The sequence below is a fragment of the Carlito syrichta genome, unplaced genomic scaffold, assembly GCF_000164805.1.
Source record: "Carlito syrichta isolate Samal-C Ts95f unplaced genomic scaffold, Tarsius_syrichta-2.0.1 Scaffold304344, whole genome shotgun sequence".
In the NCBI taxonomy this organism is placed as follows: domain Eukaryota; kingdom Metazoa; phylum Chordata; class Mammalia; order Primates; family Tarsiidae; genus Carlito; species Carlito syrichta.
In genome coordinates this window covers 96,035-107,859 of record NW_007248440.1, presented here as the reverse complement: position 1 = coordinate 107,859, position 11,825 = coordinate 96,035, and the positions used below count along the sequence as shown (strand labels likewise).

At 38.0% G+C, this 11,825-nt stretch overlaps 1 protein-coding gene across 1 annotated transcript in view; it reads right to left on the bottom strand.

Annotated features, from left to right (window-relative positions):
* Positions 1 to 3,144: 3,144 nt before the first annotated feature.
* Positions 3,145 to 11,825, bottom strand: part of LOC103262133 (myosin-IIIa-like) — a 104,662-nt gene continuing 95,981 nt past the window's right edge. The window contains exons 14-16 of the mRNA XM_008059746.1: positions 10,100 to 10,198; positions 9,896 to 10,010; positions 3,145 to 3,231 (exon numbers count right to left, since the gene is read on the bottom strand). Coding sequence (XP_008057937.1) covers positions 3,145 to 3,231; positions 9,896 to 10,010; positions 10,100 to 10,198 — 301 coding nt within the window. The remainder of the gene's footprint in view (positions 3,232 to 9,895; positions 10,011 to 10,099; positions 10,199 to 11,825) is intronic.

Genomic DNA, 11,825 nt, shown 5'->3' with positions numbered 1-11,825 from the left:
TTCCTCTCTCTCTTTCCCCCCCTTAAGGACTCCCATGGCTGTCAGGCTGCAGCGGACCCCAGGGGTCCCACATCTGCTAGCCCACAGCGGATTCCGGAGGGCTCCCCACGTCTGTTGGGCAATAGCGAACCTCAGAGGTCCCCACGTCTACTGCCTCACAGTAAACCCTGTTTGACTGGCAGGAATCTCGAACATCCCCTCACCCGCCGCTTGGTCAAGTGCTCTCTGTCTGTTTCGAAAATTCCTAGCGCTAGGTGCCTTGACCCCTCGGTTCTCCAGGAGAACCCTGGTTGTGCCAAACCTCTGTGATGACAGACTTTGCCACAGCCACACTTCTTGGACAGCTGACTCTTCAGGGGACACCCCGTTTAGTCCACCTGTCCCACCATGGGAGGCTCGTCATCCCTGCTGGCCAATTCCCCCTTAAATGCCTCTTAAACAATCCCACTATATTCTCACTCACACCCGATATCAAACCCAAATGCCTACTTCGTCTCTGCACACAGGACTGGCCAACATATCCTGTAGACAACCAAAGCCAGTGGCCCCATCAGGGGTCCCTAAATCCCGATATCATTCGGGACCTATATAATTTCTGTGAGCGTTCAAAACGGTGGGTAGAGATTCCCACGTTCAGTTCTTTTCTCTCCTCCATAAACACTCCCTCTACAGCTTCTCTCCCTCCCACTGTCCCACATGTATCTGTGTTTCCTCCTCCAAACCCCCCTTCCCCCACTGCAAACATTACACCCCAGCAGGAATCATCAAAATTTACCGCACCTATGTCCAAATTCAGCCAAATATCCGAAACCTAGCCCCTAAAATAACAAAACACAAGAGGTCTCAAATCGAAACCTCAACCTCCTATTACTCAATAGTTATCAACCTGTCCCAGTAGAGGAGTCAACACCTCGTCCCTAAACATCACTTAACTCTTCTTTTAGATAAGTTCTCTTCCAGGTTCTCTATTTACCTCCACAGTCTACTCCAAGACAGCTGGTTACTACCGCCCTCGTGTCCACTGGAGGACTGGCCGGAACAAATCGCCATTCTACATTTACAAGGAACTTTCCTGAAACTCTCACCTTCAGAAATCTTCACCTTCAGTGCCTATCTCTGGACCCTCTTCTGGCTGGTTCTGTACCCTTCAACCACCATTCCCCACAATGCCCCCGGCCAGCAGGAAGCAGCCAGAAAGAATAACGATGCCCCTCCCCCAAAGAAACAGAAAAGATGGGAATGAAGGGTACAGGAAACAGCCAGAAGGGCAGCTCCCAAAATGGCGCTGAACACGGTAAAGCCACACTAGACAACAAAGGCCCTAGGTTCCGGTTTCTTCATGCATGATTCCCCTTGCGTGCGAAGTTCAAACCTGCAAGCCTCCAGTCATTTCCCATGACATAGCTAGCTTTGTTATACCCACCCTGCTCCCATGCCACTCCTCGAATAAGAACCTAGCACAGCCCCTTCTGGCCCCTGTCAGGCTAATAAATACAGACCTCTCCCTGCAACTCTCTCTCTCTCTTGCCCTCTCTCCCTCTCTCTCTCTCTCTCTCTCTCTCTCTCTCTCTCTCTCTCTCTCTCTCTCGCCCTCTCTCCCCCTCTCTGTCTCTCTCTCTCTCCCCCCGTCTCTCTCTCTCTCTCTCTCTCTCTCCCCCCAACCCTGCGGCCACAGACCCTTTCCCTTTACCCCTGTAGCCTCTGCTTTAATAAATCTCTTGGTCTTTAATAGGTGTGGAGTTGTCACTGGCGCCTAAGTTCTTTCACAGGCTATCATTAGAAATGTATGCCAAAAAAAGCAGTAAAAAGGCATTCTAATCTGAGACATAAGACATACAACTTTGTACCAAAAAGCTCACAAAAATTCCTATATTATATGAGAAAATGTGTCTCTAAATGAGACAAACTATTCATTGAATCATCAAACTACTATGAGAAATCAAACTATCAATCAATTATTTTAAAACTATGGCAGGAAAATGGCTTAGGAAATCATATGGCTTAAAAGTTTTAGAGTTTTCCAATTTGTGTTATTTTTAGAAAATATCTGATTTTGATTTGCCTGTCATTTTTTTGGATTGTGCTGAATCACAAATGAGCATGTGAATTGTAAACTCTGGGAATATCTAAAGGGTGCCGTCAACACCAATGAGAAGAAAGATAGAGAGATAGAGAAAGAGAGACTCTCTTAACAGTCACCAGAATTGAGCTGCAGTAAACTGTGAAGGCAGCTGTGCTTAGAGGATGTGAGAATCACGCTGCTTTACTTGATTTTGCAAGTTGCCTCTTTCCAAAATGGATATGAAACAGCTACTGATAAAGAACAGATCTAAGAAAGTCAGTAAGATAGTATTTTTAAAAATCAGGACTGGGATAAAAAGAAAGCAAATACCCACTTGGCTTAATTCTATGGTCTGCCCATAGAATTCTATGGTCTGCCCATAGAACTCTCTGAGTCTCTGCTTTAGATGAGAGACTTCTATATCCTAGGAGAGTCACCTTGAACTGGACTCAAAGACTTCACAAATTATTTAGCAGTGGTTGTGCTTCAGGTTCAGAAACAGATGTTATAGTCTTCTTTAACCTAAGCTACATGTTTAGATGTTCAATAAACACTGAATATGTTTAAATTCGGAAATAAATGAATTTTATTTGTCAGTAGATGCTAACTGCAAAACTGGTTTCATTTTAATGTTACTAAACATTGCTGTACCAAGCAAAAGAAAGTAACTGAGCTAAATATAAGTGAAACACTGCCTCTAACAAGTAGAACTTGGAGGTAAACAAACCAATTAAAAATGATTACTTGTTTCTAAAATAGCAAACTCTGGGGGAGTGAATGGGTAAGAAGCAGATCAATTCTTCTGATGACAAGAAGCAGGGAAAAGAATACAAAGAGGCCCAGCCTCTGACCTCAAGCAGCGACTGCCTTGGTTGTTGTACAACATCATTTCAGTTTGGAAGATGCCCTGAGATTCACTTAGCCATCCCTGTTTTCTCTAACCAGGCACTCAGCCGAGCCAGACCACAGTCTAAAAGGAGCATCTACCACTAGCAGCATTGACTTTAAGACCAAGGATTGGAGAAAAGGATGAATGCTGCTTTTTTCTTTATTCACTGCATCCCAAATAATTCAGCTCTGTTTTAAGAGCCAGGACACTGTGGGTACCTAATCAGCTTGTCTCCATAGGCCCAAGATGTGGCATGAGTGACAGCCAGGTTAGAGAAGGTCTAAAAAGGGTAAGTGATTCAGTAGAAGAGGGAAGAGCCAGATTTGACATTGAGTTTTGACATGGAGAAGGTGACAAAGATACACCAAAAGTGGTCATGCCCAGAAAAGGGTTGGGGTAGGGGTAGAGTTAGCATTAAGCTAACTAACAGGAGCAAAAACTTAAGTGGTCACCTATGATACCCAGGACTTCAGAATTAGAACATAAAAATGGGACTGTATCTGGAACAGGGTGGCATGTGGAATCTCCTTGCAGTTCTCCTGTGGCTCGCCTGCAGTCTCTGGGTAGGAGTCATATATCACCTGGAATATGGCTGAAACTTGTGGTTTCTGAGTCAGAGAGTTTCTCTTTCAGAGCTGAAGTCATTATAAACACACTTATTTTACTAGTATTAAGAATATTTTTGGGAGCAATGGCTCATGCCTATAATTCCAGCTACTTGGGAGACTGAGGCAGGAGTATCCCTTGAGCCCAGGAGTTGGAAGCTGCCGTGAGCTATGATTGTGCCACAGCACAGCAACTCGGGCCACAGAGCAAGACTTCATCTCTTAAAAAACAAATAAACGAACAAACAAAACAAAACAAAAACATCTGTTTTTCAGAAATGTATTAGGGTTATCTCTGACACCAGATGCTACAGTTCAGATATTGTTCCCAAAAGATAGTTAGGTAGCATCAATGTCACAGATTTCAGCATGATATCATGGCCACCACCCAGATTTCATGGCATGTACAAAAGCATACAGCACTTTGCTCCTTACATGAGGTATCCATGATAAGTTCTACAGGCTTTGATATCTCTCCATTCAACTCTTGCTCAGTCTTTACCATTTTCTCCCAACTCTTAAACAATGTCAAGCAAATGTTCCTGTCCTAATACATCAATATAGTCATTTTGTCACTCTTTGCTGCTTCTTTATTTCAGAGGGTGGGGGAAATAGGGAAATGAGATTTACATTTTGGCCACTTTAAGAACCAGGTACTGTCTTACAGGGAGAAAGTTCTCCACAGTAACTAATTATAGCTAAAAGCAAGGTCTGAATGCTTTTCCAAAAGCCTTCAGAGAGATTTTATTAAACAATGGATTTTTGTTTCATTTTACAGCCTAAAAGCTATCTAATGCATCAACAGAGAAAAGGGCCCATTCATCTCCTCTCTGCCCTAGAGACCACAGAACCATTGAGTTTCCAGATTATAGCTGCATTTTAGTAGTTAAAGAGTAGACAGCCTGAGTTGTCAGCCCAAAGTTCCAGGTAGGGTTCATGAATCAATGGAGAATATACTTCATTCAGAAACGAAGACAGTTGAATTGTAACTTCTACTTCTAAACGAAAAAGTTATTTAGCTTCAGCTCAAGACTTTGTGTGACTAAAGTATTTGCCTAAAGATGCATTCAAGCTTGGTTTGCCACTCAGTCTAGAGTACAGCTTCCCTCTTGTCCTTATAATTCACGATTTTCTGGTAAAAACTGAGAACTTTTGGGGAAAGTAATTGTAATGGTTCCTCTTCTGGTCCCAAGAGGAGTTAATTCTCCTTGATTGGTCCTGACAACAACTTCCAGCTCCCCTCTGGCTCCTCAGACACTCACAGCTATCCTACAACCAATTAATTCATCCTAGAAACAGAGCAGCAATGTTTATTCAGAACTCAAGGAGGAACTCTAAATTCTGGGTCTGTAAAAACAGCCAGAAAAGAGTCTTCTCATCAAATCTGATTTCCTCTGGGTTATGGAAAAAGGGCACACGAGAAACATTTACTCTAAAAGTTGAAATGTTTCACAACAACCATTGCTTTGATTATGACACACAAGATTATAGTAGTCCCCCTTATCCTTGGAGAATTTCTTCCAAGACCTCCATGATTTCGATGCCTGAAATCCTGGATAGTATACTGAACTGTCTATATATGTACTATGTTTTTTTGATCTGATAATCGAGGTGGCTACTAAGTGCCCTCAGCTTGGATATGCTGGATAAAATGATGATTCACATACCAAGGGGAACTGGAGCAGGATGGTTCAAGAATTCATCATGCTGCTCAAAATGATATGCAATTTAAATTTATGAATTGTATATTTCTGGAATTTTCCATTTTATATTTTCAGACTACAGTTGACCATAAGTAACTGACACAGTGGATACAGCAATACCTTGGATAAGAGGGAACTATTTTACTTTAAATATTCATTGTTATAGATACTATCTGGTTTGTAAGTTAAGCCAAAGTTCATTTCATAGTACTTTTGATTTCTCATTCATTAAGTTAAAGTGGTCAATTTATATCATTGTTCTACATTTTCCATTCTTACAAAGATTGTACGAAATATCTTTCAAAAGGTCCCTAGTAAGATCTTAACTAAATAATTGGAACTTCGCTTGAATCTATGTATTCTTGTTCTATCAAATATCTGTCTAGAACATTTCTGGGTTATAATGTTAGTTTTGGAGAGATAAATCAATAATCTCTAGGACCCTGATGAATAAAGATGACCCTCGATTTACCTAAACCTCTCCTATAAGGCAGGAGTCTATTTTCAAATTTTAAAAAAAGGCATTTACCTGTTCTTTTCCATCCTCACCCAAGATTGAACTTCATTCTCTAAAGGTAAAATCTTGAAAATGCATTCCTACCTCTGGCAGGTCTGCAGCAAGGATACCCAAGATGGAGCCAAAAGTTTTCAAAGAAAAGGCAAGACTGAGAGACTCCTATCATCAGAGCTGCCAACAGTAGAAGTTCCATATTTGGAGAAAATGCACTTAATAAACTTTGCTCTATGCCAAGAACACTTGAATCTTTAGAAATATTACTTTCTGGCAAACAAATGGATCACAGGACTAAAGATTACTGTTACAGTCTTGCATTTTAGAAGGGAGTCAATAGTGCCTTAAAAGCAGGTTACAAAATCATTAGATTCAATAACTTCACAGCACATAATTTGAATGACTGTTGCAAAGTTTCACTTATATCAGCATTTCTACATTTTATATCTTATTGGTAAAATTTTCTATTTTTTTTAGAAAAAGTAGTGTTTTTTCTTTTCTTTTTTTTTTTTTTAGAGATATAATAACCCATGAAATCTTGGTAAACATCTTAAGCAGACACATTGATTGTTTAAAACTGCATGTCACTTATAAAAAGGAAGGAAAATTCAACAAAATACATATTACTTTCCTGAAAGAGTGCCTCTAAAAGCTTGATTCATGTTCATAGTGAAATCTTCTTCACAGTCTGAATCAACACAGCAAACAACAAACTGTTAAAAGCAAAGTTTGAAACCTCTGAAAGCCTTCAGGAGACAAGGTCTCAGTATTTTGTCCAGGCTACCCTCCAGCTCCAAGGGCTCAGAAATCCTCCCACCTCAGTCTACCAAAGTGCTGGGATTATGGGTATGAGTCACCAACCCAGGATAGTATTAGATGTTACAAGTATTCAAAAGAAAAAGAAATGACTGACATAATAAAAAAGAGGTAAAACTATTATTTTTGCTAATGACATGATTATATGTCTAGAAAATTCTATAATGGAAAAAACCTTTCATTTATCATAGTATAAGTAAATTTTAAAATAAAATAAAGTTCTACATGAAAAAAACTATAAATTATTTTAAAAATTCAATGCAACATCAAAACAAATGAAAAAGCATATGACAAAAAGTAAATAAGTCATGTAACAATTTGGGATGAGAAGACATAATATAAAAATAACAGTGCTCTCAAAATTGATATATAAATTTAAGATAATTCTAATTAGAATTCCAACTGAGATTCTGGGAATTGAATAACTGATTTTAAAGTTTACATGGACAAACAAATGCTAGACAATAGATAAGAAAAGTAGGAAAAAAAGAAAGTGAGAGCATGACTTGCCTTTCAAGATAGGCTGTCTTACTAGAAAAGCATAGCATCAAACCACTGTAATAGAAATAGAAAACATGGACCAGTGGTTAAAGGGTACGTAGTATTTAATAACAGGTGGCACAACTGATTCTTCATCTGGAAGAAAATAAAATGGTAGTGCAACATTTGGTTTCATAAAATACATTTCAAATGGATTGAAGACAAATTTATTTTTTAAACTTTCAAGAGACTACATGTACAATCTAGAAATGGGAAAATTTTTAAATCAAGACTAGAAACCTAGATGTTACAAACAAAATTTAAAACTTTTTGATGTAAACGATATGACAAAAAGAAAGTCATAAAACTGGAAACATTTGAAACACAAATGATAGAAAAATATAATGTCTATAATATTCAATGAGCCCTTACAAATTGACATAAAGCATAGAAATATTCAATAAAAGGGGCAACATATATAAATTTACAATTCATAAGAATAAACCTAAGTAGGTGGCGAACAAATGGAAAATGTTCAAATATGCTATTAATCAAGGACATATAAACTTGAAATAAGATGTTATGTTACCCATCAGACTAGCAATGACAGGAATGAATGAGAGAAAAGTACTTGCATACATCGTTGGTAGAAACGTGAAATGTTACAGAATTATTGAAAGGCAATCTTGCAATTTCAATTCAAATTTAAAATACATATATCTTTAACTCTGCAATATCACTACTAAAAACCAGAAAGAAAAGTTTCAGTAAATAGGGACACACTTCAGCCTTGCTCATGATGGCAAAGATCTGAAAACATTATTAGTTATATGCCCAGTTACAGATGAATGGCTGAATAAATTAAGGTAGTTCATACTATGGGATATTATGTTGCCTTTAAAAGGAGTCATTAAATGATATATTAGGCGATTTGAAGGGATTTTTCACAGATATTGCTACATAAGAAAAATCAGAAAAAGAGAAGTGTATGAAATATAATCCCATATTGAAACAACAATGACTCACTTTACAGATATAGGCACATGTACATTTTTGCGTGCGTGTGTGTGTGTGTGTGTGTGTGTGTGTGTGTGTGTGTGTGTCTACAAGCAGGACTTCAGAATCAGGAGATAAATATGGAATATTGGACTAAATATACTGGGTTGTTAGGGGAACAGAAAGAGAGAAGATGTAAATGGATGGGGGTAAGATAAAGAAGAGAGAGGTGAACAATAAAGAAGCTTAAAAAAACTGCACTAGAAACTAAGCTGATGATTCTCAAATTCATACACAAAGTCAAGGGACCCAGAAAAGCCCCCCTGCCACCAAAATCTACAAAATAAAGAACAAAGTTGGAGCACTCCCACGCCCCAACTTCAAAACTTATTACAAAACTACAGTAATCAAGTGTGGTACTGATATAAGAAAAGACATATAAATCAATGGAATAGAATTAAGAGTCCAGGAATAAACCTATACATTTGTAGCCAACTGATTTTTTTGACCAAGATGCCAAGAACATTCAAAGGAGAAAGAATAGTCTTTTCAACGAACAGTGATAATTCATGGAATATCCACAAGCAAAAGGAAGACGCTGTTCCTTCATACCATACACAAAAATTAACTCAAAATGGAACAATGACCTAAATGTAAGAGCTAAAACTATACAACTCTTAGAGGAAAGTTGAGGCATAAATCTTTGTGACTTTGGATTAGGCAATGGCTTCTTATATGATACTAAAATCATAAGCAACAAAAAATAGATTAAGTGGATATCATAACATTTTAAAGCCTTTGTCCTTCAAAAAACACTATCAAGAAAGTGAAAAGACAATAAGCAGGAGAAAGTTCTTGTAAATCATATCTGATAAGGGGTTGGTATCTAGAATATAAACATTCTTACAACTCAGTAATAAAGGATAAATAACCCAATTAAAAAATAGGTAATGGATTCAAACAGACATATCTCTAGAGAAGATATACAAGTGACCAATAAGCACATGGAAAGAAGTCTGGCATGATAAGCCATTAGGAAGAGTCAAACCAAAGTCATTATGAGATACAATTTCATATTGTAGACTAGAATGATTATAATAAAAAAGATAAATAACAATAAGTGTTGATAAAAATATGGAGAAATTGGCACTTTCATACAGTGCTGGTGGGACGGTAAAATGGTGCAACCACTTTGGAAAACTGTCTAGCAGTTCATAAAAAAAATTAAACACAGTTACTCTGTGATCCAGCAATTCTACAATTTTGGTATACACCAAAGAGAAATGAAAACTTATGTCCACACAAAAACTTGTACACTACTATCCACAGCAGCATTATTTATAGCAGTCCAAAAGTAGAAACAACCCAAATGTCCATCAAATGATGAATCAATAAATAGCATGAGGTATATTCATAAAATAGAATATTATTCAACGATGAAAAATGAAGTACTGATATATGCTACAAAGTAGATGAACCTTGAAAACATTATGCTAAGTGAGAGAAGTAAGTCACAAAGGACCACATATTACATGATACTATTTATATGAAATGAGCATGCAAATTTGTGTATTTAGTAAAATTTTATATATATGTGGGAGATATAAGTATGAGTAAAATAAAAGATTAAGAGCAAGGCCAAATCAGTTATATCTCAAGGCTACCATTTCTTTATCTGTTAAGTAAATATTATACTTCTGGTTATTTCATAAAGTCATTTCAATTCATGTAAAGCACTTAGCCTGGCATATATTAATCACTTGATAAGTGCTTTTACATTGATGACAATAAAAAGTTATTTTCTAAAGAGGTTCAAATGTCTTTCATACTTACCTCCATTGTAAAACCTATGACTTTGAAACATTGTTCAATTAATTCATATTGGGATTTATAGAAACTATTATTCATCATGTCCTGCACTGTTCTGAGGTGGTCATTTTGCAGGTACCTGAAAAAAAATATAAATGGAAGGATAAATGTCTAAAATTAAGCAGAAAGTGAAAGTATTATTTATGAAAGTACAACCTGGTAGATTACCTGGGAGGCTTATTTTCAGGCAATTTGTAATGGGCTAGTTTCTTCTTTTCAGCTAAACCAGCATAGATGTAGTAAAAAATATGAAAATTTTTTTCTCCACTGAAAAATAAAACATTTTCAGTAAGGTGTTTAGTAAGAATATTTATTGTTAAAATTACTTGACAGCATAATTATTATAACAACAACTCTGAGTGCCAGTGTGGCTTCACTGAATACTGCGTTTTGGCTTTCTATGGTTGTTACTATTATCATTACTTTCAACAACCACTGTCATTAAATTCCAGACACCATTAAAATCACTTCATATGAATCATTAAACATATACTTCCAGGCATTGTTCCAAGCACTGGTGATATAACAGGAGCAAAACAGTCACAAATCCCTAACTTCTGAGAGTTTACATGCCAGTGAAGCAGACAGAAAAATAAATAAATAATACATACAGCATGCTAGATGGTGATAAGTGCTATATTATCTCATACCTTCCACACCCTGCTGAGGTAGGCATGGGTTCCTCATTTTATGTACAAGGAAACTGAGGTTTCGAGCTATCAATCTTTCCTAAAGTGACAGAGTTGACGACTATACTGGATTCAGACTAGTTCTATTTGAGTCCAGGGTTCACATCTTTAACAACCCTTTTACATTCTTTCCAAGGCTCAGTTTTCTCACTTGTATGAGGAATCTTTTTCTTATAAGCCTCAAATTCTATGACCCTGTGGTTATAAGTAGTATAAACAGCACTTCCCAGACTCTGGAATAATACCATTAAGAGTATGGATCAAAACAAGGTAGGTCTCCAGTTCAGGATAATCCACAACATACTTGCTGGGACCTCGGGGTACCCCCCTTTTCACTCCCCCACATCTTCCTTTTGCTCTAGTGGGCTCTTAAGAAAAATCTCACTTTCAGGTTCTCTTCTGAAACAGCGGAGGATGATCCTCCTGCTTTGCCGTTCCCAGTCTCCACCGACCCTTCTCGGCCCTGCTTAATTTCCACTCTTGATGATCCTGGTGGCCATTTGGGAGACCTGAGGGATTTGCATCTCTGTGGCATTCCCTTTTTCATACTCCAACTGGACCCTCCTCTTGTTTTAGGGTGATCCAAAACCCTTGTTTGTTCACTCTATCATCACAAGGCTCATGGGCTGGGGTTGAGGCAGGGAGGATTCTTACAGGGGTTAAATTAATGCTTCAAACCCAAAGGCCTTGCTGTCTTCCCTTGTTTCTACTATTACTTCTCTCTCAGCTAGTATAAAACTAACTGAAAACACTCTACAAAGCTGAGGGTGTTAACACAGGAGTTGGGTCAGGAGATACTAAATTGCTGCTGAGGATGCTCCCCTCCCCGCTACCCTTGGTGGTGGACTGAGCTATGTTCCAGGTCCCCACTTGTCACGCCCCACACAGAAACCCAGAGCAGCTAGTCTCCCCTCTCACCCTGCTCCTTTCCCTCACTGCCTCTACAGCCTATTTTAGCAAATTTAGGAGGCCAATGAAATGTTTTCAGAAAAAAAACTATTATTATTATCAAAGCTGTTTTGTGGTCTTGATTTACATTTCTCTGATGATTAGTGAGGCTGAACATTTTTTCATGTGTCTGTTGGCTGCTTGTATGTCTTCTTTTGAGAAGTGCCTATTCATGTCTTTTGCTCATTTTTTTTCATTGGAGTCTCACTCTGTCACCCAGGCTGGAGTGCAATGGCACACTCACAGCTACTCCAGTG